General features: G+C 40.8%; 1 protein-coding gene across 3 annotated transcripts in view; it reads left to right on the forward strand.

Annotated features, from left to right (window-relative positions):
* The window catches only part of DCAF5 (DDB1 and CUL4 associated factor 5), a 102,248-nt gene that overhangs the window by 8,944 nt on the left and 67,432 nt on the right, over positions 1 to 25,872 (forward strand). For 2 of the 3 annotated variants that reach the window (XM_070417712.1, XM_070417700.1), the window contains exons 2-5: positions 18,855 to 18,998; positions 22,251 to 22,287; positions 23,523 to 23,662; positions 25,548 to 25,677. In XM_070417712.1, the coding sequence (XP_070273813.1) occupies positions 18,887 to 18,998; positions 22,251 to 22,287; positions 23,523 to 23,662; positions 25,548 to 25,677 (419 nt within the window). In that variant the 5' untranslated portion in view covers positions 18,855 to 18,886. The remainder of the gene's footprint in view (positions 1 to 18,854; positions 18,999 to 22,250; positions 22,288 to 23,522; positions 23,663 to 25,547; positions 25,678 to 25,872) is intronic. The other variant, XM_070417708.1, reaches the window with a different exon arrangement.

Consider the following 25,872-nt stretch of genomic DNA (forward strand, 5'->3'; position numbering starts at 1 on the left):
GGAAGAGAGAGGGAGAGATAGAAACAACAATGATGAGAAAGAATCATTGATTGGCTGCCTCCTGCCTGCTCCCTACTGGAGACTGAGCCCACAACCTGAGCGTGTACCCTGACTGGGAATCGAACCATGACCTCCTGGTTCATAGGTTGATGCTTAACCACTGAGCCACACCAGCTGAGCAGTCCTATATTTTTTATTTTACATCTGAGGAAACTGAGGCTTAGAGAAGTTAAGTAACTTTGAAAATGTCTATAATTTGTGGTGGAACTGGATTTCCAGCCTGGGTCTGCATGAGCTCCAAGACATGCTGCTATCTGCTCTGAAATTTGTAGAATGTTACGTACATTTTAAAAGGATTGATTTCCCCCCTGCATTCTCATCTCTTGATGCTGTAACTCTGATACTTTACTAGCTGCTTTTTAAAAATCCCTTCATGAGGGAGTAGATCAGTGACCTTGGAGCCAGTAAGCACTGTTCTGGTCACAGCTACTATACTCACCTCTCAAGCAGGTTTCTCTTGGTGCTAGAAATCACTTCACCTGGGATTGGTCTTGGCAGTCATCTAAAGTCTCCTTTTTATATTTTGTGTATATCCACACTTGCTTACATAAACCATGTGACTAATTTCACACTAGGTTAACCTCACCTACTTTAGTCTAATTAAGAGTAAGTAAGGCTCTGGTTACCAAGTTGGTGGTGGTTCTACATTAGCCCAACTAAAAGTACAAACAAATATATATGTATTTACTGAGCCGGTAGTTTGAGTTTGATATCTGCTGAAAGCATGCTGATTGAGTACATTTGGCTGAATGTCAATCAACAGAAATATGTATCTTTCCTCATAATTATACATGGGGAGGAAATATCTGTGCCTGAGGCACAGATGAATAATGTGGTTCAGAATAGAGTGCTTCTCAGACGAAGGTTTAAATAGTGTCACATGGGATTATTTGCCCAGAGAGTGCACTCACTTGGCAAGTCATTTGGAAGCACTTTTCCACAGATACAGTATCATAAAGAGTGATATAACTCCTAGACCAGATGATAAGCCTGTTTACTCCTTAATGAACTGGAAGTATAGTGTTCTTGCAAGTAAAATTTACTTCTGGCATCAGCACCTTCATTATGTTTCTGTGAAAAAGAAGGCATTTCATTTCCAAGGTTATTCACTGATGGGTGAACAAGGAGGGTTGCTCTTTAAGTTCAGCTCTTTTAAAAAAATATGTTTTAATTGATTTTGGAGAGAGGAAGGGAGAGGGGGAAAGAGGTAGAAACATTGATGAGACAAACATCAACATCGATTGTCTGCCTCCTGCATGCCCCATACTGGGGATTGAGCCCTCAACCTGGGCATGTGCCCTCACTGGGAATCAACTGGTGATCTGTTGGTGCATGGGTCGACACTCAACTACTAGGCCACACTGGCTGGGCTCACAACAATTTTTCTAAGTCAAGGGATTTAGGGAAAGACATGATAGTAGTATTTTGTCACTTTAGTTGGCTACTCTTCCCATGCCTTGATATTCACATTTTATTGCCACCTTCCTCATTCTTTGCACTTTGCAGTGTTGAATACCGAGATTCTATCATGTACCTCTCAGGATACAGAGTTGATATACATTGGAGATCACGTCCATGTGCTTTGAGTACCATTTTCCTATTGGGGCCAATTTTAATATGGAAGTAATATTCCAGGGCTGAGACATGTAGGAATCAACAAGAAAATGGCATTCGAGGAGATTGACAGGTTTAAAATAGATCCAAATGGCAGAGATGATGGTGGTGGAAAGGCAGTTTACCATCCCACCACCAGCTTTTATTTTAATCCTCATGGGAGGAGTAAGGATATCTTTTCCATTGATTTTTAGGGAAAGTGGAAGGGAGAGGGGAGAGAGAGAAACATTGACCTAAGAAAGACACATCGATTGGTTGCCTCCTGCTCGACCAGGCCCCAGATTTGAACCTATAACCCTTTTTCCCTTTTGCCTTTGCTGTGACCCCTGCTGGTTGATAAGGTGAGATAAGACTACTTTATATGTTTGATAAGGTAGCTTGCTCTATAGGTCCCCTGCCTGTCTTGCTGCCTGCTGGGATCCTTCATAATTAAGGTCCATATATCCTGGTTCACTTGGGACCATCACAATTGTCCCACTACAATTAGTGCGCTTTTCATTCCTAAAGGATAATTAATTTTTTAGAAAAGGTACTAGTTTGGATGATAAGGTGGTTTTGTTTTGTTTTGATATTTGAGAGAGAGAGAGAGAAAGGGAGGAAGACAGACAGAAAAACATTGATTTGTTAATTCTGTGAGCCCTGACCAGGGATGGAACCCGCAACCTTGGTACTCAACCTTGGTATTATGAGTAAGTTATATGGCCACTTCCTCATAATATCCCAGCTGTCTGGTACTCTGGTAAAAGCAAAGCCCTAGTCTCTTAACTTTTCCCATTCACCATTGTATGCCTCTGGTGGAAAAGCCTCCAAGCCTCCATTCTCCCTATATTGCTGCCACTTTTAAGGTACTGGATTGAGCCTGAGAGGCATTATTTGTCCTCATCTTCTTATTAGAAAGCGAGTAAAACTATTAAGAAAATGTTAAATCCAGGCACACACTCCCTCTTGGGAGCATGTTGAGCCTTTTCCTCCCTCCTCTTTTTCCCCCAAGGCCCAATTCCTTTGCCTTTCTCCTAAACTCCAAGGGCTCTTATTTTGTTTGGGTAACTTGTTTCCTAAGTCTATGAAGCCCAGCTGGCCAACTTCTACTACCTCTGTAGCTTTCTAAATAAACTTTTTCTTAGAATTTGAAAAGAAAAAAAAGAGAAGAAAAGAAAATGTTAACTCCAAAGACTTAAGTTACCACTTTTCCCTGTATACCTACCTCCTCTTACAGTTCTTCTGTTCACCATACATTCTTTTTTTTTAAGTCTTCCTGTGGTTGGCTGTTTTTCAAAGAGTTGATTTTGATGAAAGGTGTTTTGAGGAATGATTCTCCACTAAGTGGAATTTCTTTTCTGAGGTGCTTTTAACTAGAAGTGGATATGCTATTGATACTAAAACCAAGGCATAGTTTTGTGGATTATCTATCCAGCACATTTGGAGTATAGATTGGCCCTGAGAAGGGTTTTCAGGAATTGTAGTTTTCCTGATAGATGGCCAGTTGGCTCTTGAATGTCTTTCATGTTGTGGAATGTCATCAATAAAGAAGTTACAGAAATCTGGGCTGGAGTCCTGATTTCCCCATTCTCACTTTGTGATCTTATGCTACTGATCTTCTGTCTCTATTGAATCATAGAATTTTATTGCTGGAACGGACTAATGATGAAGCCTTTAATTTTACATAAAAGGACACAAAGGAGCAAAGAGGTAAAGTGATTTTTCCAGCATCTCACTGTGTACAATCAGGATTAAAATGTGGGTCTTCTGACCTGGTCCCTCAGTAGGGAAAGTTATGAAGTCTAGTAAAGTGTGGCTTACTCTGCTAGTACATTTGATATGAGGTTTCATTGTTCCTGAACATGGTTGCTTTGATTAAGTGCGTGGTGTTTCATTGTTTTACAGATGAGTAAGTAGAGATTTTCCAGGGTGGAGGCAGACTGTCACTCTGGCTGGGTCTCCAGTTTTAATTCTCAGCCTGTCTTTACTTCCTTACTTTGGAAAGTCTGTTTCCTTCCAAGAACATTACTCAGGAGGAGGGATTTTTTGCAAATCCAGATGCCTGTCAGGATCTTGTTACATAACTTCCCTCATTCTGAATTTCCATTCAAATCTTGTATTTAAATTCCAGTTGAATCTTTTGTGTTACTTAAGGCCAAGTGACTAATTGGAGCCTTTGAGATTGTAATATTTTTTGTTTTGTTTTGTTTTGTTTTACAGGTGCTGTAACAATGTTTGATGGCCTAGTGCAGATATCTTAATCACTTTCTGCCGTAGATGTCTGATCTATGTGTTTTGCCTTAGACATACTAGCAAGAAACAACCAAAATTTGCATGTTTGGAAACCTACTTCAAGCAGCCTTGCTTTAGTTTCAGAGTTGACATCTCTGTTTATACCTTCCTAGAAGGACCAAGAAAGCATTGGGGCCTGCATTGGTTCAATCTTTTTAGAATTGCCCAAGAAGAGAAAAGAAGACCTTATTATTGTTATGTTGTTTTTGTTTTGTTTTGTTTTGATTTGAGAGAGAGAGAAATACCAATTTGTTGTTCCACTTATTTATGCACTCATTGGTTGTTTCTTGTATGAGTCCTGGAGATTGAACCTGCAACCTTGGGTATCAGAACGATGCTTTAACCAACTGAGCTTCCTGGCCAGGGCTTGTTAATATTTTTATTTATGTATTTTAAAATATGTTTTTATTGATTTGAGAGAAAGAGAAAGGAAGAAGGAGAAAGAGAAATATTGATGTGAGAAAGAAACATTGATCGGCTGCCTCCTACTGGGGATCAAGCCCACAACCAGGGCATGTATCCTGACTGGGAATCGAGCCAATGACCTTTTGGTACATGGGATGACACTCAACCAACTGAGCTACACCAGCCAGGGCATTCTTAATGTTCTTTATGGAAGGAATTTTGCAAAAGTCAGACAAGCAGTGTTCTTATTGAAAAAAACCTGAAAAATCAGAACCTGCTTAGAATGAATGAAGAGCATATGTGATATAATTAGGGGTGAGCATATTGTCCAGGTTAGTTGTCTATGGCAAAAGAAGAGGGACTGGACATAGCGGCAGTCTGTGGTGTGGAGTACCTTTCTTCTGTTTTTTGGAATACCTTTCAATTCATCATCTACTACCTTAATAACCTCTCTGCAAATTCTTACTATTGTTGAGGCCTGAGAATCTGTTGTGTTGTTGTGTATGTGTGTGCTCTTCTTGCTCTGTTTGAGGAGCTTTTGTTTTTGGACATTTCACTAATTCCATACTTTACCATTGAGAATTTCCTGTTGAATCATACAAGTAATCAGAATATGGCACTTATAAGATAGGCTTCCCACTTATAAGTTTTAAAAATATCATGTATTAATTATCATGTGTTGATTAATTTGGAAAATAAAGATATTTAAAGGAAGTAAGAAGTGTTCCACCTACTCAGGATGACCATTTTTAACACATGGGAAATATTCTAGCCTTTTTGTATGCATATGTGCATATTTTAAAAATAAAATTGGAATTAGGCCATCTGCCATTCTATAACTTTCCTCTTACATAATATTAACATTTTCATGGGTCATTGAATATTCTTGAAAAGCAGTTTCTCAACCTCAACAGTATTTACATGTTGGGTTGGATAATTCCTTGTTATGAGGGCTGTCCTGTGCATTGTAGGGTGTTTAGCAGCATCCCTGGCCTTTAATCAGTATATGCCAAGTAGCATCTCCCTAGTTGTGACAACCAGAAATTTCTTGGGACATTGCCAAATGCTTCCTGGTTAGCAAAATCACTCTGGTTGAGAACTGTTGTTCTAAAGCAAAACTTCTCAAACTCTTTGGTCTTAGGAACAGTTTACATTTTTAAAAATCATTGAAGACCTCAAAGAATTTCTGTTTATGTGGGTCATATTTACTGATTTTTATTGTATTAAAATTTAAAGCTGAAAAAGTTTAAAAGTTTATTTAAAAATAGCAGTAATAGTTCTGGCCAGTGTGGCTCAGTTGGTTGAATGTCCTCCCATGCACTAAGAGGTTGGATTCCTAGTCAGGACACATGCCTGGATTATTGGCTTGATCCCCAGTAGGGGAGGGGACATACAGGAGGCAGCCAATCAATGATTTTCTCTCATCATTGATGTTTCTATCCCTCTCTCCCTCTCTCTGAAATAAAACTTTTTTTTAAAGAGATCTACTTATTTTTTTTAAAAGGTTGCTTTTACTAAAAGCATAGCAATAATAAATTTTATATTAATAACATTTTAAATAACTTCTAAAATAAAATATAGTGACAAGAGTAGCATTGTTATACTTTTTCGAATTTCTTTAATATAATAAATGTTATGAAGACATTTATGCTTACTCTGTTGTGAAATATTGGTTTATCTGATGTGTATATGAAGAAAATTTAGCCTTAAACAGATGTGTAATTAGAAAAGGGGAAGAGTATTTGAATGCCTTATCAAATAATTGTGTATGTTCTTCTTTGATACTCTATCAAAACTCAACAAGTGGAAATTTCTTAAAGATTAGTTACAGTGTATAATCTAAAACCATATCAGAGGACTTTTCATAGTCTGTTACATTAAAAATTATTAGTCTGTCTTTAAAGCCTTCCCCTCAGGTTGCTGGTTTCTCTTGAAAAATTGGAACATCAGGCAACTTGGAGCCTGCATTCCTCTATGGCAGGGGTGAGGAACCATTGGCCTGCGGGCCATGTAAGGCCCCAGAAATCATTTGGTCTGGCCTTGCCAAGCCATTTAGGGTGAGTTAATTAAGTGTTTGACCGAATATAGCAGGCTAACTTTTTTTAGTATATTTTTATTGATTTCAGAGAGGAAGGGAGAGGGAGAGAGAGATAGAAACATCAATGATGAGAGAGAATCATTGATTGGCTTTTTCCTAGCAGGCTAATTTTTAAATTGATAGTTTTATATGGTCTGCAAATGATGTTATAAATATCCAAATGGCCCTTGGCAGAAAGATGGTTCCCCACCTCTGCTTTATGGCAATAACTGGCTGGAGACGAGTAGTGGTTTGTCCTTTAAAAAGGGTTGAGTAGCCCTGGCCAGCCTTGCTCAGTGGTTAGCTGGGGGTGTGTGTAGGGGGCAACCAATTGATGTGTCTCTCTCACATCAGTGTTTCTCTCTCTCCCACTCCCTCCCTCCTTTCCATTCTCTCTCTCTCTGAAAAGCAATTGGAAAAATACCCTCAGATGAGGATTAACAAAAATAAAAATAAAGAAAAAGGGTTGTGTATTCTCCAGTATGCCATTTTATCTGGTAGCTTTGCTGCCTGGCCCCTGTTGTATTTGAGAGTCTGGGTTGTATCTTGGTAAGGAGCAATCTCTGGAGTCAGACGACCTAGTTCAGATCCCAGCTCACATTCTTATTGTTCTGTACCTTCAGGTTATTTAGCTTTTCTGTAGTTTCACCTGGATAAAAAGGGTAACAATACCTGCTTCATAGGGTTGGTAAAGGATTAGAAGAGTCCTATGTATTGTTTTATAACCTCATGCATTATCAGTCATTTAGAAGATATTGGTTCGCTGAGTCATGCCCATTTTTCAAATCTTGACACATTTCACTATATATTTTAAGAAATCAGCCCTATCAGTGTGGCTCAATGGTTGAGTGTTGACTCGTGAACCAAGAGGTCATGGTTTCATTCCCGGTCAGGGTACATGCCTGGGTTTCGGGTTCGATCTCCAATAGGGGGTATGTAGGAGGCAGCCAATGGATGTTTCTCTTTCATCATTGATGTTTCTCTCTCTTTCCCAACCCCTTCCTCTCTTTGAAATCAATAAAAACATTGCTTTTCTCCCTCCCTTCCTTCCTTCTTTCCTTCCTTCCTTCCTTCTTTTAGAAAAGAAATTATATTTGTTTCTATCACCATCAATCTCATCAGAAACGTTTTTAAGTATTGGGAGATGATAGCTCTTGCTGTTGTGAATACAGGTTTTCTGAATGTTATCATTGGCTAACAAATACTACCAGTTGTTTTCCTTAAAGTGACAGGTTCATCTTGTTCGTTTTTGAGAAAATATCTGCCAAATACTCAAGTCTGAATAACCATAGTTTGTCAGTTGTTTTAAGTAAAAATGGTATTTCATGAAAAAAGCAACCATGTGAGTCAGCTCACAATGCAAACTATCATACACATGTTTTTCCACGAAATAACCATTCTTCTTCACTATTTAGTGGAAGTGCTTTATGTGTACAATTCCCATTTCATCATACAGAGTATTAAGAGGTGAACTCTGGTTGAAATGTGATAAAATTATTTTTATGCTTCATCAAGGACCTAAGTAAAATTGACATTTGTTTTTTACTGCCAGCATATGGCACTTAAGGATACCCTGATGACTAGCACAGTTTGCTGTACTGCCTTCATTAGCACTGAGACACCAGTAGTTTTACAAACCACCATTGCTTTTGCACCATCAATGCGATGTCAACACAGTGAAAAAGGCAAATAACATTTTAGCGTTATTATGAAAATAGTTTCAACTTTGCAGTTCTTCTGGAGTTCATGGAACACTCTGAGAATAACTGTTCTAAAGCATGATATTATGGCAGCATTGTATCCTGTCCAGGGCCTATATCAGAATTTGACCAATTCTCTCATTCTATTTATTTTTTGCTTTCATCGCAATTTTTGTAGCTAAGTTTTTGTGAAAATTTGTTTTTTCCCCCCTTAGAGTAAAATCTTAAAAATGGGATTCTGGGTCAAAGGATATGAATGTCTTTTTATATTTATAAAATACATATGATATTTGCCCTCCAAGGTGGTTGAACAAACTAATTTGTACTGTGTCAGTTCATGGTTATTGCTGAGCATCATTTAATCTTTGCCAATTCAATCAGCATGTGAAAAATTGTATCATTTAAAAATTTTTTATTGCTTCAGTTCTCATATAACCTTGATTGTTAGTGAGTCTGAGTGCTTTTTATCTTAGTTTTGGCCATTTTTGTAGTCTTTCTTTAGGCTGATTACATCACAACGGATTAGATTGCAACTTTCTTACTATAGTCACACTCTCCTATGTGCATAGTTACCCTATTTGCATTTGGGTGTGTTATCAAATCCCAGCCTTAAATTTAGAGGCCCTCCCTTAAGGAGCTGTAGTTATAATAAAGGCTCCTGATAGCTTCTAAATTTCAGAAGTTTGAGCCCTACCTTTTTTACTTTTGTCATATGTAAAGGAGGGGTATCATCTGTGGTGTTACTTAAAATTTTTTTTAGTTGACTTCTCTTAAAACAATGCTTGAAGGCCTGAGTGGTGTGGCTCAGTGGTTGAACATCAACCTATAAACCAGGAGGTCACAATTTGATTCTCGGTCAGGGCACATGCCCAGGTTGCAGGCTTGATCCCCAGTAGGGGGCATGCAGGAGGCAGCCGATCAATGGTTCTCTCTCATTATTGATATATCTATCTTTTTCTTCCTCTCCTATCCTCTCCGAAATCAATAAAATCATGTTTTAAAATTTTTTTATTAAAGAATAGTTGGCAATACTTATTATAATATTTTTTTTAAAAAGAATAAAAAAAAATTAAAAAAAAAAAGAATAGTTGGCAAATAATATGCAGGGATTCAACAGTAGACTAGAGGATCCCAAGAATCAAGTCAATGATTTGAAATATGAGGAAGCAAAAAACACCCAACCAAAAGAGCAAAAAGAAAAAAGAATCCAAAAATACGAAGATAGTGTAAGGAGTCTCTGGAACAACTTCAAGCGTACCAACATCCAAATTATGGGGGTGCCAGAAGAAGAGAGAGAGCAAGATATTGAAAACCTATTTGAAGAAATAATGACAGAAAACTTCCCCTACCTGGTGAAAGAAATCGACTTACAAGTCCAGGAAGCGCATAGAACCCCAAACAAAAGGAATCCAAAGAGGACCACACCAAGACACATCATCATTAAAATGCCAAGAGCAAAAGACTGAGTATCCTAAAAGCAGCAAGAGAAAGAAAGTCAATTACCTACAAGGGAATACCCATACGACTATCAGCTGATTTCTCAACAGAAACTTTGCAGGCCAGAAGGGAGTGGCAAGAAATATTCAAAGTGATGAACAGCAAGAACCTACAACCAAGATTACTTTATCCAGCAAAGCTATCATTCAGAATTGAAGGTCAGATAAAGAGCTTCACAGATAAGAAAAAGCTAAAGGAGTTCATCACCACCAAACCAGTTTTATATGAAATGCTGAAAGGTATCCTTTAAGAAGAGAAAGAAGAAGAGAAAGGTAAAGATAAAAAATTATGAACAACAAAGTGTCAACAAATACTTATCTATCAACAAGTGAATCTAAAAATCAAATGAATAAAAATTCTGATGAACAGAATAAACTGGTGAATTGAATAGAATTGGGCATGGAAATGGAACAGACTGATGATTCTCAGAGGGAAGAGGGTGTGGGGGGTATGGGAAGAGATTAGACAAAGAGCTTATATGCATGTAGGCAGTACCTATGAACACAGACAATAAGGTTGTGAGGGCCTGGGGTGGGGTGGGAATCAGGTGGAGGGGAGCTATAGGGGGAAAAAAGAGGGACATCTGTAATAATCTCAACAGTAAAGATTAATGTAAATAAAGAGTATTAAGGAAAATTGCTACTCATAAGAGAGAACCTCTGTTAATTATTTTGGATCTGTCCTTCCATGTATAAATTTGGTATATATATATTTTTTAAATATATCATGCTAGCCCTAACCGGTTTGGCTCAGTGGATAGAGCGTCGGCCTGCGGACTCAAGGGCCCCGGGTTCGATTCCGGTCAAGGGCATGTACCTTGGTTGCAGGCACATCCCCAGTAGGGGGTGTGCAGGAGGCAGTTGATCAATGTTTCTTTCTCATTGATGTTTCTTTTTTTTTTTTTTTTTTTAATTAAATCTTTATTGTTCAGATTATTACATTTGTTCCTCTTTTTTCCCCCCATAACTCCCCTCCTTCCAGCTCCCACCCCACCCTCCACCCTCACTCCCCACCCACTGTGTTCATCCATAGGTGCATGATTTTTGTCCAGTCACTTCCCGCATCTCCCACACCCCTTTTTCCCCCAAGAATAGTCAGTCTATTCCCTTTCTATGTCCCTGATTCTATTATAATCACCAGTTCATTCTGTACATCAGGTTATTTATTCACTTGATTCTTAGATTCATTTGTTGATAGATGCATGTTTGTTGTTCATAATTTGTATCTTTACCTTTTTCTTCTTCTTCCTCTTCTTAAAGGATACCTTTCAGCATTTCATATAATACTGGTTTGGCGGTGATGAACTCCTTTAGCTTTTCCTTATCTGTGAAGCTCTTTATCTGACCTTCAATTCTGAATGATAGCTTTGCTGGATAAAGTAATCTTGGTTGTAGGTTCTTGGTATTCAGCACTTTGAATATTTCTTGCCATTCCCTTCTGGCCTGCAAAGTTTCTGTTGAGAAATCAGCTGACAGTCGTATGGGTATTCCCTTGTAGGTAATTGAGCCTCTTTCTCTTGCTGCTTTTAAGATTTTCTCTTTGTCTTTTGCTCTTGGCATTTTAATGATGATGTGTCTTGGTGTGGTCCTCTTTGGATTCCTTTTGTTTGGGGTTCTCTGCGCTTCTTGGACCTGTAAGTCCATTTCTTTCACCAGGTGGGGGAAGTTTTCTGCCATTATTTCTTGAAATAGGTTTTCAATATCTTGCTGTCTCTCATCTTCTGGGACTCCAATGACTCTGATATTAGACCGCTTAAAACTGTCCCTGAGGCTCCTTACACTATCTTCACACTTTCGGATTCTTTTTTCATTTTGCTTTTCCAATTGGGTGTTTTTTGTCGAATCTTTGGTTTGATTCTTGTACTCCTCTGGTCTGCTATTGGGTATAATATTCTTTATTTCAGTCCGTGTATGCTTACTTTCTAATTTCTTTATCGTAGCATCGAGGGTCTCATTAGTTTTCGTGAGGCTCTGCACAAATTTATGGCAAGCCCTCAAAATTGCGATTCTTAGCTCCATATCCTCCATTTCTGTCATGTTTTTTTGTCTCCGCATCTTTTATGCTTTCTTGGTGCACCCCCTTGTGGTCTCTGTGCGCAGTCTTGTTCTAGCCAAGCCTTAATTGTTGTAGTTAACACTAGAGGGATTTGACCCCCAGGTCGACTGGCTGTGGAAATCAGCTGTGTGGAAAACGTCTGCCTTCTGGGGAGGCGCTAATCCAGCCTTTGCCTGAGGTGATCGGCAAATGGCTGTGCGCAGAGTTTGGGCGGGGCGGGATCAACAGGGCGGGCGGAGGGAGCAGTTATGGCCACGCTCAGTCCCGTTCCCAGAGGCTCTGCTTCTCAGAACCCCGGCAGCCGCTGCAAACCTCGGAGAGAAAGCTGCCCTCAGGTTCCAACTGATGCCGGATAATCCCGCTTCTCCCGTTTGAGTCTGGGTCCCTAGAGACTCGCCCGGATCTGGAGCCCAGAGTCTGAGACTCACTCCCGACCGAAAACGACAACCGCGCCCTCAGCCACCAGCCCGCTTTGCGCGCGCACCTCGGTACCTTTGTATTTTCCACACTGCGCCGCCTCTGAGCCTCGATTTGCTGTTCTCTTTCCTTCTAGTTGTAGAGTCTCTCTTCAGCCAGCCTTCCTGTGGTTCTGGGTGATGTCCGTTCAGTCTTTTAGTTGTATTTTTGAAATGGTTGTTTGCGGCAGTGGTCTCCGGTGTTTACCTACGCCGCCATCTTGGTCTCCCTCCTCTCATTGATGTTTCTAACTCTCTATCCCTCTCCCTTCCTCTCTGCAAAAAATCAATAAAATATTTTTTTAAAAAAAATAAAATAAAATATATCATGCTATTCATATTCTTATGCTACCTAAAACAAGAGTATGAAAGATTAGGACAAAGTCATGGATGATACTTAAAGAGAAACTAGGATGTTTTTAGGAGTGTGTATTCCTCATATGTACATACTAGGCTAAGTGCTTTTATAAATATACTAGAGGCCCTCTCCTAATCCGGGACCCCTCCAGGGATGTCGGAGAATTGGTTTCAGCCTGATCCCTGCAGGCCAGGCTGAGTGACCCCACCGGTGCACGAATTCGTCAGTCTGTTCCATGTTTCCATGCCTGTGCATATAAGATATTTGGTTAATCTCTTCCCGCCCTCTCCCCTCCCCTCTTCCCTCTGAGAATCATCAGTCTGTTCCATGTTTCCATGCCTGTGGTTTCCGCTCCTGCGTTGAGCATCTGCCCCCTGGTGGTCAGTGCACATAATAGCTACCAGCCAGCTGGTTTTAATGGTCACTTAGGCTTTTATAGACATACTAGAGGCCCAATCCACGAAATTTGTGCACATTAAAAGGGAATTAATTAGAGGAAATTTTTTTTTTAATATATTTTATTGATTTTTTACAGAGAGGAAGGGAGAGGGATAGAGAGTTAGAAACATCGATGAGAGAGAAACATCGATCAGCTGCCTCCTACACACCCTACACTGGGGATGTGCCCACAACCAAGGTACATGCCCCTGACCGGAATCGAACCCGGGACCCTTCAGTCCGCAGGCCGACACTCTATCCACTAAGCCAAAATGGTCAGGGCAGGAAATATTTTAATATTGCTATTTTGTTTCCATCTCTCCATCCCAGTCTCTGTCTCTCTTTGTTTTTCTCAGCAGCCCTCCAGGCCTCCCTGCCTCCCTCTCTCCCTCTTCCTCTTTCCCAGCTGGGAGGGGGCAGGGCCAGTGGGGGCAGCTCCACCCTCTGCCCGCCCTGGAACCTCATTCAGAGAGAGGCTCCGAGAGCGAACTGGGAGGGAGGGAAAGAAAGGGAGAAAAGACTGTGAGTTGGTGGGCGCTGTGTGTGTCTGTGCATGTGTGCAGTTGTGAGTGAGTGTGAGTGCCTGCCCTGCCTCCCCCGGCTCCGTCCCCACTGCCACAAGTCCCTACTCACCAGAGCCTGTTGCGCACGAAGCCTAGGTGTTCAGTTGAGCCTTTGGTCATTGTGGATGTTACGGACCCTGGCTCTTTATATAGATAGACTAGGGGCCCAGTGCACGAATTCGTGCACTTTGAAAGGAACTGTGGGCCGCAAGCCCACAGGGGCAGATCTCGGCCCATCCTCTGTGCCCCCACCTGGCCCCTCCCACTGCAGCCCCCGGCCCCTGTCAGCTGGCAGCCCTGTTCCCTCCACTGCCGGTCCCACGTGCTGACAGCGCCAGCCCCGCTCGCACCTGCTGATGGCGCAGAGTGATTGGGGCCAGCTCCAGCAGTGGTGCAGGAGGCAGCTGCTGGCCCTGATTGCCCCTCAGGAGCAGAGGGAGGTGGAGAAGCCCTGAGGGGCGTTTAGGGCTGGCAGTCGATGCACCTGCTGACGGCGCCGGGTGATCGGGGCCAGTGCCAGGCGCTGGCAGTGTGTGTGAACGGTGGCTCGGGCACCAGCAGTGCATGCAAGTGGTGGCTCCAGCGCTGGCAGTAAGTGCGAGTGCCCGGCGGGACTGCAGTGTGCTGGAGCAAAGAATTTTCAGTAACTACCAGAGGCTCGCCCCAATGACCGTGACCAGTGCCCCGCTTTGGTCTGGCGGTCCCGCTCACCTGCTCCACCATCCCGTTGCAGTTGATGCCCACCATGTTCCACGTGTGCCCCCTGGGGGTCACACATCATAGGGACCGGTTGTTTGGTTGTTCCACTGTTTGGTCTATTTGCATATTAAGCTTTTATATATATAGGTAGATATATATTATCTCAATTTGTACAATAAGCCTGGAAGATAGTTGTTGGTATTTCTTTATTTAACAGTCATAACATTGAGGCTAGAGAAGTAGAATAACTCACCCAAGGACATGTGCATGGTGAAATCAGGATATGAATTCAGATACTTTTATTTCAGAGCTTGTATTTATCCCATCGATCAGCTGCCTCCTACATGCCCCCCAACTGGGGATCAAGCCCTCAACGCAAGCATGTGCCCTGACCTGGAATTGAACCGGCAATCTTTTGGTGCATGGGATGATGCCCAACCAACTGAGACTCACCAGCTGAGGCCCTTTTAGCTATTTTTTTTTTTAAAATATATTTTATTGATTTTTTACAGAGAGGAAGGGAGAGGGATAGAGAGTTAGAAACATCGATGAGAGAGAAACATCGATTAGCTGCCTCCTGCACATCTCCCACTGGGGATGTGCCCGCAACCCAGGTACATGCCCTTGACCGGAATCGAACCTGGGACCTTTCAGTCCACAGGCCGACGCTCTATCCACTGAGCCAAACCGGTTTTGGCCCTTTTAGCTATTTTTAAGTGTACTGTTCAATGGCATTAAGTAATTCACATTGTTGTGCAACCATTACCACCATCCGTCTCCAGAACTTTTTCATCTTATAAAACTGAAACTCTGTACCCATTAAACAACTCCACATTGCCCCTCACCCCAGGCCCAGGAATCCACCATTATTCTTAAAACATAATAATAAAAAAATAAATATATATGTATTTGTGTATATATACTTCAGAGAGGGAGAAAGAGATAGAAACATCAATGATGAGAGAGAATCATTGATCAGCTGCCTCCTGCACGCCCCCCACTGGGGATCAAGTGGAGGGTGAGCAGGAGACAACCTGGGCATGTGCCCTGATTGGGAATTGAACCGTGACCTCCTGGTTCATAGGTTGGTGCTCAACCAACGAGCCACACCAGCCGGGCCCCCATTCTACTTTGTCACTATGAATTTGACTACTCTAGGTACCTCATATAAATGGAATCACACAGTGCGTGTCCTTTTGTGTTTGGCTTATTTCACTGAACAATAATTGTAACCAGGCTTCTGTTGATGAACATTTAAATGTTTGGGGTCTTTTTGCTCTTCAAACGGTGTTGTGCTGCTGGAGCATGTGATTCAGAGTGCTTTCTCAGTTCTGTCCTGTGCTTGGCTGACTCTGAGGAGGAAACACAAAGCAAATTCTTTCCTTTTGTTCCTCAGCTTTTCTGGGCTGTAAAATAAGAATGTTAAATAATTTCTTTTGTTACAGTATGGTGTGAGGGCCTGCATAGTTTCTGCTTATAACTCATAAACTTTTTGGAAACGAGTACTCTTTAAATATAAAGGTTATCTACCTCTGGACCCTCTGATTACTCCAGTTAAATTGGCTTCTGTTTCTGTTGCTGTGGTCCCTTGTTTTATTCTCACCTACACATTTTTGAGTTTGCTACCAAGGCAGTTGTCTGTCAGATGAATATGCTTAGTCAGTTATGGGTTGGTTTTTGTTGTTGTTGTTCTATAAGGCAGACCCTCCAGTGTACTGGTTAAGAGGGGAAGTATGGAGTCCTAACTGCTTGCTTTTAAATCTTAGCTTAAGCACTTCACTTACTGTGTGACCTTGGCAACTTAACTCTCTGGTGTTTGGCTTTATAATCTATAAACCTATGAAGGTAGAGCTATTATGATCCTCATTTTATATTTGGTGAAACTCAGGCTCAGGGAGATTAGTTTAGAAGCATGAGTAAAAAAAAGAAATATACAAGCCTCTATCTGTTAATTTTGTACTTTTGACAGAGACTTGGGCACAAATAAATAGTTCTCTAATTAGTATAAGATACATAGTAGCAAAAGCAATAATAGGTCTCTGACCTGTGGCCTCAGTGTTGGGGAAAACAATAAGAGACTATGTAGAACTAAAGTCCCCACAGGGTAAAACAAACCACAAACAAACTACTTTGTGTCATTTTTCATTAAAATAAAACAACAAAAACTGAAACCTTTGTTTTAATTATCTTAACTTGTAAGAGATACAGAATTTAGATAACCTTACCCCAGGCCAGAGAACTCATACTTGAAATGGGTAAATTATAAACAAAGAGTACTGTGGACTATTCTTAGGGAGCATCTGGTAGACAATGAAATACTTTCAAGGAGGAGACAGAACTTGATTTTGACCAACAGTGGAAGAAAGAAGGAACTCAAGAAACAAAGGAACTAAAGTTTTTTTTAGGAAGGAAGAATGAGTATGATTTGACCAATGTATCTTCTAGTGTGTATTTTAATTAGTATCAAAGGAAATATGTTCATGGCAAAAAGTCAAGTAGTACAGGAAAGTATAAATTAAAACATAAAAGTTTCTCAATATTATATACCCAAAAGAACGAAATGTAGGGAGTTGAACAGATATTTGTCTTAGCAAAGTCACTTTATCCTCTGTAGGTTTCCGTTTTTGGTCAAAAGGGAAAAAAGATGTGACCAACTTCTCAATTCACTAACAAAATTGTTCAGGAAATTAAATAAAATAGTAAATGGGAAGGCACTGCACATTATTTTAAAATGCAGTAGAATAGAATAGAAGACAGTGAATTAGGAAGGAATTTTCATCTGGAATGAATTCCCACATCTTAACCAAGGTCAGCGGCTTCTAAGTGCAGCCTTCCCCTGCCATTCACCCTGATCTCTCTGTTCTCTGAAGTAAAAAATAAATTAAAAAAAATTTAAATTCACTTTTAGCCCTGGCCAGTGTGGCTCTGGTTGGGCGTCATCCCATGGATCAAGAGGTTGTGGGTTCAAGTCCCTTTCAGGGCATATGCCTGGGTTGCAGCTTGATCCCCAATATGAGAGCATAGGGCAAGCAAGCTCCTTGCATGGGAGGCAACTGGTCAGTGTTTCTCTCTCTCTCCCTCTCCTTCTCCCGCTCCTTCGCTCCCTCTTCTCCCTCCATCTCTCCCTCCCTTCCTCTCTAAAATCAATGAAAACATTTCCTCAGGTGAGGGTTAAAAAAAATTCACCTTACAAAAGAAAAAGATCTAGTGATTTATGGGCTGTGTGGTACGCCTCCACGTGGAGTGGATGTGCTATAATTTGTGTCTGTTGTATTGAATGGAGGAGGGGAGGCAGAGGTATAGAGCTTCCTATGATTTGCTGCCCATGTTTGCTCCTATTGTAACCTAAAATTTTATTAGGAATATAATATAGGCTTGTAATAAAAAGTCAAACGTCAGTGCCAAATATATAAGTAAAAGTAAAAACCCTCTAATCTGTCCGCTACCTCTGTTAACACCATTGTTAACAGTCTGTAGTTCATCCTTCCAGACATTTTTAATGTGTCTGCAAATATAAAGAATATATAGACTGTCTTACCTAATAATAGACAAACATATAAATTGACCATACCTTCGCTACGCTAACCAGCCAATCAGGAGAGCATGCAAATTAACCCAACAAAGATGGCGGTTAATTTGCATACGTAGGCTCCAAGTGGCTTAGCGAAGCCTGACCGCTCCAGGGCCAGCTCCGGCCGGAGCCCGACCAGAGCGAAGGCCTGGGTCCCGGGTGCCAGAGGCAAACCGGTGCCAGCAGCCAAGGGAAGGGAAGGCCTATTGCACAAATCTCTTCGTGCAACGGGCCTCTAGTACTAAATATATATCCCACGTTCAAATGCTGTTAAATTGCGTTGTTTACCCATATCTTCAGAAAAAAAATCCCTTCTACTGTCTTGGTAAACAACCTGCTTCCCTATTTATAATGGTCTGGCCCTCTAGCAACCTCAGTGCGAAATTATAGCTAATTTGCCTACAAACGTCAGGTGGTCATAATAATCTGGCCACTCAGTATATATATTCTTAATCTCTAGGAGCTGGCTCGCACAGTGTAATATTGCTCATCTAATTCAGACTATTGAGAATTAGTTACGCAGAGGTAAGAGCTGGACTGAGCTTCATGAGACCTGGGTTCTGTCTAGGTTCTGCTACTGTGACAGGCAGTTCCTTAGGTGTCATTCGTATGGTGTCCACAGTCAATGAAATCACATCAAAGAGAGTGCTTTGAAAACTAGGATGCTACAAATATTTAAGGTCTTTTGTTGCAAGCACTAGAAACTAACTAAGGTTCTGTTAGACTCCTTCCACCTCCCCCCCCCCCCCCCTCCCAAGATATTAGTGGAAGGATTTGTGGTAGTAAATGAAGAAATGTTTATGTTCTCTGGAAAGTCAGGAACAGGGTGAATTTGAGGGTTTCAGTATCTGTATTTATATCTTTCCATTTCTGTATGTCTAAGATTTAATTCCAGGGGAAAAGTGAGTGGCTTAGGGGCGATGTCTACTGATGATTAAGGGGGTAGAGTCCTGGGTTTATGTGCCCCATCAGAATCTCTTAGGGTTGAGGAGATGCAGTTTTGGAAAGAATGGGATTCAAGGCTGGCAAAACCAAGTGTCAGCCTTGAAATAGCAGCTGTTTTAACCCTGAATTCTTACTCCCCTGTTAAGGAGGTGATGATCGCCGGGTTCTGCTATGGCACATGGAACAAGCTATCCACTCCAGAGTCAAGCCCATACAGCTTAAAGGAGAGCATCATTCTAACATTTTCTGCCTGGCTTTCAACAGTGGGAACACCAAAGTATTCTCTGGAGGTGAGAAGAAAGGAGCTTTCCACATTGGGAAGTTTCACTGGGGCCGATAATTTACATAAAGGAATGCTAAAATTACTCCTATTTTCCTTTATTGTTCTGTGGAATTCCTAGTTTTCCATAGCTTGTCTTCTCTGCATTACAGTAATTTAGACATGTGTACTAGAGTAATCCATTCATCCCTCCCTACCTTCCTTCTTTTCTCTCCTTCCTCCCTCCCTCCATCCCTCCCTCCCTCCCTTCCTTTTTCCTTCCTCCCTTCCTCCCTCCCTTCCGCTTTCTCTCCTTTCCTTCTGTTCTTTTGCTCTCATTATTTCTCTCTTTTTTGGTAGAAAACTTTTTACATTGCAATCTGCTACACAGAAACACACACACATATTTGAAACAGTACTTAATCTTACTATGTGTGGTGCACTCTAGTTGTTTTTTTTTTTATTCTGTTCTATTTCACTTTTAAAGATTTTAAAGTTTGTGGCTCAAGTCAATCATCTGACCCATGAAAAACATTGTGCTAGGGTACCATTGGAGCACAAGCCAGCCTCTGGGTAAAGGTTTCCATCAACTATACTCCTTTTTGACCAGCACATTTCTAGCCCTGACCTCTCTCCTGCACTGCAGACTTCCCTATGTGTTCCAGAAGCAATTTAAACGCTAATCTAAAACCAAGATTATTGTCCTCTCCTGCACAAGTATTCCTCTGATTCCCTGGATTTCCTTTCTCAGTTATTATCCCCATTCACCCAATTATTTATGCTGTTAAGTTTAACTTTAAGCAACTGCTGCCTGGCCCGTTTGGCTCAGTGGTTGAGTGTTGACCTATGAATCAGGAGGTCATGGTTCGATTCCCGGTCAGGGCAAATGCCCAGGTTGCTCAATCCCCAATAAGGGATATCCAGGAGGCAGCCCATTGATGATTCTCTCTCATCATTGATGTTTCTCTCCCTCCCTCTCCCTTCTTCTCTGAAATCAATAAAAATATATTTTTAAAAAGGAAAAAAAAAAAACCTGTTGACATTGAAGCATTTTCAACTTACAGAAATGACAATTTCACATAGTTCAGTTTAATAGAAACCTTGAAGTCATTCTCAAACATGCCTTTCTTTCATTTACACATTCAGTTAGTCAACGGCTAGACTTGAAAGCCTCTCAATTCATTCTTTAGTTTCTGTTCTCTTCCTATACCCACTGCCCTGATTCAGGTCCTCATCTTTGGCCTGGACTATTGCAATGTCCTTCTGTCATTTCTGCTTTCCGTCTTTAACCCTTCTTCTAATTCATTGCTGATACAAATTTTCTTTCAAAAATAAAGGGTTTTTTTTAATTGAATTTATTGGGGTGACATTGGTTAATGAAATTATATAGGTTTCAGGTGTACAATATACATCATCTGTATATTGTATTGTGTGTTCACTACCCCAAGTCAAGTCTTCTTCATCACCATTTATCCCCTCCTATACCTTCTACCTCCCCCACCCTTTTTTCCCTTTGGTAATCACCATACTGCTACCTATGTCTATGAGTTTAACAATAAAGGTTTAACTATGTGAATCTCTTTGACTCTATAGTGTTCATAGCATAATGTCTAAACCCTAGTTTCCCTCCCTGGCCTAATCTCCCCCTTGCATCTTGTACTCTAGTCCACTAAACCAGTGGTTGGCAAACCGCGGCTCGCGAGCCACATGCGGCTCTTTGGCCCCTTGAGTGTGGCTCTTCCACAAAATACCACGTGTGGGCGTGCATGTACAGTGCAATTGAAACTTCGTGGCCCATGCACAGAAGTCGGTTTTCCGAAAGGAGATTGACGAAACAAGTATACAAGACGAGTGTGGATGGGAGAGTTGGAAGGGGTCGACCTCAGCGAACGTACCTCAATCAGATTGAGGACGTTTTTAGCAAAGGCCAGCTTAGGAGTACCCTAATTAAGTTAATAACAGTGTACCTACCTATATAGTTTAAGTTTAAAAAATTTGGCTCTCAAAAGAAATTTCAGTCGTTGTACTGTTGATATTTGGCTCTGTTGACTAATGAGTTTGCCGACCACTGCACTAAACCATTTGCTATCTTAGGTGCCCTTGTGCCTTTTGCTCATGCTATTCCTCCATGGGTCATGATTATTTGTCCAGTTCCCACTAGTTTCCCTAAATCTCCCTTTAGTAAGAGTTTTGAATAATTTGAGTTTCTGTTCAAATGTCTCCTTCCCCATAAAAACATTCCCTTCTGCCATGTAGTTTCACCCTGCTCATGAAGGAAATAATTGCTTCTTTATCTGTGTCCTCATTTGAAGCATATTGATACAAGATATCCTGTCTTGTACACTGTTAATTATTTGTGCAGTTGGACTGTGAGTTCCTCAAGGGCTGGGCAGAATTCTTATATCCCCAGCACCTTGGCTGTGCCTGATACCTAAAAGGCATTAATTAGTATGGGTTTGATTCACTTGATATGCACCCACAAGAGAGTTTATAGCCAGGGATTTAAGATGGTCAGGGTCACTGCTAATTTTACTTTTGGTTGTGCTTTCAGCACAAAATGGGAAGTTTTTTACTTTCTGTCTTTTCATATTTAGGTTATTAATTTTTTGCTATATAATCTTTTTGAAGGTAGCATTACACATAATCATGAATGTAGTGTTTTTAGATTTCTTGATGGTATAAAAATGCAAGAGACAAAAGTTGTGGATAAAAACTTTTTCATTATTTAGAATCATATAGTCATCAAATTTTAATGCTATAGATGAGGATGTGAATAGTAGCAAACATCTGTTGGGGATTCTGAATGCTTTTACAAATGTGCTCTTATCCTCACAATAAACCTATGAAGTAGGTACAATTATTACACATTTTGCAGATAAAAAACAGGCATCAAAAAGTCACAAATCCTATTCAAGGTCTCACAGTTAATGAGTGTTTGCTTAAAAAAATAAACTTTAAAAAGCTAGCTTGAATTGATTTGCCCTTGATCATTTACTTTTTTCCTTAATGGCCATAGCTTTTTTTTTTTTTTTTACATTGTCCACTGGATAAAACATTTTGGAAATTTACAGTTAGTTGCTATTATGCGTTTTGAAAGTCTCTAAAGAATGTCCTATTCTTAAATTATTTTTATAAGTATTTTTCTAATTAACACTTCTAATTTGTACTAACATTAACTTTGTTCACATTTAATTTTCACTGAAAATCTTAAAATACTAAATTGTAATATGTATAGGGATCACTTTGTAGGAATGATCAAATGTCTGCTTTTTTCCCCTTACAGGAAATGATGAGCAAGTTATCCTCCATGATGTTGAAAGGTAAATAAATTGTTGATATGAGAAGGTGATTGACTCTGTTTTTCATATGAAGAGAGGCAAATATTTCTTTACACCACAGTAGTTTTGTTTTTTGAGAAAAAACAAACAAACAAACATGAAATCAGCTGTCCTTTTTGAGTGCTTTGTATGTATTAATAAATTTAATCCTGCCCTAGCTGGTTTGACTCAGTGGATAGAGTGTCAGTCTGTGGACTGAAGTGTTCCAGGTTTGATTCCGGTCAAGGGCACATGCCTGGGTTGTGGGCTTGATCCCCAGTAGGGGGCAAGCAGGAGGAGCTGATCAATGATTCTCTCTCATCATTGATGTTTCTCTCTCTCTTTCTCTCTCCTTTCCTCCCTGAAATCAATAAAAAAATATATTTTTTTAAAAAACTAATAAATTTAATTCTTACAATAACTCTATGAGGCTATACTATTACGGTCTCAATTACAAATGAAGAAATATAAGGTCATGTAGTGCTAGGATCTGAACTTAGGCAACCTGGCCAAGAGCTCTTATCCACTGTGCCAGACTGCCAGTATATCCCTCTTTTACCCAGCTGGCATCAGACCTGGCTGCTTTAAAGCTTTCCTTTGCTTTTTGGAAATCAAGCAGCACCCCCAAATCTGTACACAAGCAGATGCATTCTGTAGTAAGTGAAAACACGAAACTCATCTCTTGAGTCACTTTTAAATATGCTCATTTAGCACCAAAAGCAACTTACTATGAAATCTATAAAAAGTCTCTTTAATGTACTTTTATGTTTTTCACCTGAAAGTTGAATACCTACTTTTATTATTATTATTATTGTTAATCCTCACCTGAGGACATTTTTCCATTGATTTCTAGAGAGAATGGAAGGGAGGGGGAGAGACAGAGAGAGAGAGAAACATTGGTGTGAAAGAGACACATCGATTGGTAGCCTCCCACAGGTGCCCCAACCAAGGTTAGGGATTGAGTTTGCAACCTAAGTATGGGAGCCCTTGACTGGAATTGATTCTGAGACCCTTCATTCCCCAGGCCGATGCTCTATCCACAGAGCCAAACCTGCTAGGGCTTGAATACCTACTTTTAAAGGAAATATAATACTCTTTAGGTTTAGTTAAATTGACTTTCTCCTGGAAATGAAAGGGAATCTTACCCTAGGAACTAGAGTAGAGGGCTGGGAGTCTGGCTGTTTGTGTGTATGTGTATATGTTTACCTGTGTGCCTCTCTCTGTTCTCTGTCTCTTAGCAGCGAGACCTTGGACGTGTTTGCTCACGAAGATGCAGTATATGGCTTGTCAGTAAGCCCAGTGAATGACAACATTTTTGCCAGCTCCTCAGATGATGGCCGGGTTCTCATCTGGGACATCCGGGAATCTCCCCATGGAGGTAGGTTACTTGTAAAATGCTGTTGGATTGTGTTGAAGGGTTTGATATCAAGTTCATTGCAGATCCAGTTTCTGACCTGAGTAACCTGGGTGGGAGTGATTTAAAGGGGGAGGAAACTCTCACATAGGGGAATAGATATGTGTTTCTGAGGTCCCATCTTACCCCTAAGTAGTCAGAAGTGAAGCCCCTTGCCAGTCCTTTCCAACCACAAACCCTTGTACCCATAGTAAACACTGCAGTATCTTGGTGTTTAGTCGCCACAAGGAACAGAAGATGTGGTGCTTCATTGTGGAGCTTAGCAAGCACAGGCCAGCTCTATGTGTGGCTCTGGCGTGCACGCATTCTTTGTTATTTACGGAGAAGAGGGTGTTAGGCACTTTCTTGAATCCTAATTTCAGGGGCTTGTTATTTTGCTGAAAGAACTAGAGAACCTCACCTTCACTGTGTATAAAAACTTAAGATAATGTCACATACACTGTTTACAGGGGATTATCTGGGTGAGTTCCTCCTAATGTTTTCTTTGAGTCTCTGGAGTGTACAATGAAGACATGAATGTTGAAGTTCTCTAAACTTTTTCGGGGGTGCATCTTTTCAGCTCATTTCCTGCAGAGAGATTTCTCTCTGTACTGTGCCTGGCTTCAAAGGCTCTTTCCTCCAGTGCCATCCCTACCCCACTCTTGGTGCTGCTTTGTCATGATTACACCTGTGTACATAGAGTTATTTTCCTGCATGTCTGGCAGGATCTGGGTATTTTTATTATTCTATATTCTGAGCATTTAACATGCTGGGAATGTTAAATTCCCATTATTGAAGCTTGTTCTTAGGGTCAGGCAAGTAAGGTAGCTGCAAGCAGCAGCTTGGGAGGTGAAATTTTCCTTTGTCTGAACCACCTGCTGGCTGAGATGACTGATTCCCTTCCACCCTACCCCCACCCCTGTGAAGTGTCACATATGGAAATTACAGACGGAATACTTACTATTGCTTCTAAACAACTTCCACAGGAGTGTATCTTCCCAGGTAGCAAGTAATTCCTTCCTCACTTGGAGCCAGCTAATATATGCAGAAGTCTGCATGATTTCTAGGTGAAGTTGATCAGGAAGGAAAACTGTACTATTGTCTTCATTTTTCTCGTTGTTTTACATTGTCTTCACTAAATTTTTTGTTTTGTTTTGTTTTTGTTTTCTTTTAGTTTCACTAAATTTTTTTATAGTTTTAAAACTTTTTAAAAAATATGTTCTTATTGATTTTTAGAGAGAGGGGAAGGAGGAGAGAGAGAGAGAGAGAGAAAGAGAGAGAGAGAGAGAGGGAGAGAGAGAGAGAAACACTGATCAGTTGCCTCCCACATGTACCCTGGGGACTGGGGACTGAACCCGCAACCTGGGCCTGTGCCCTGACTGGGAATCGTACCAATGATCTTGCAATGCATGGGACGACGCTCAACCAACAGCCACTCCAGCCAGGGCAAAACTTTTAATTTTTAAAACTCATAAATTTGGATTAAGGTATAATAATCTTAGCAGTTAATTGGTCGTGAATTTTTTCAGCTCATGTGGAATTCAGTTTTACTTACTGTAAAACAGCTTACTTACTATTTACAGTGACTATTTCTGTGGTATCACAGAATCTGAACAGGGACTATATGTATTTTTGAATATTATAACTTAAAGTTTGTTTATATGTATTTAAGTTGCTTTTTTCTATGTGCAGAAAGTGTGTGCTAGGACTTGTGGGAACCTTGTGAGTAAGGGTGACCAAGTTGGGGTTCTAGCCCATTGGTGTGGTTATTAAAAGGTGTGCTCTTACTCGCATTAACGTTCCCGCTTGTCTTCCTGCCCCTGGCCCAAATGTGCTTGAAATGGACTGATAGTAGTTTCTTTCTTCACAGAGCCTTTTTGCCTGGCAAACTATCCATCAGCCTTTCACAGTGTCATGTTTAACCCTGTGGAGCCCAGGTTGTTGGCCACAGCCAATTCAAAGGAAGGAGTGGGACTCTGGGATATTCGAAAACCTCAGAGGTGAGCCTCTTTCTCCACTTCAACTCTCAGGTAATGTGATCAGCCAACAAAGGTTGTGAGAACCTATTTGGCAGTTGATCTCAGTTGGACAACTCCTAACGTGAACTAATATCTCTGCAGTCAGGGGAGCCATGTTCCCAAGGGACTGGCAGTGAGAAATCACACCCCTTGCTGAGGAGGAGTCTGGACTCTGGA

This window comes from Myotis yumanensis, unplaced genomic scaffold, assembly GCF_028538775.1.
Source record: "Myotis yumanensis isolate MYYU_CA2020_CCGP unplaced genomic scaffold, mMyoYum1.0.hap1 SCAF_1, whole genome shotgun sequence".
Classification (NCBI taxonomy): Eukaryota; Metazoa; Chordata; class Mammalia; order Chiroptera; family Vespertilionidae; genus Myotis; species Myotis yumanensis.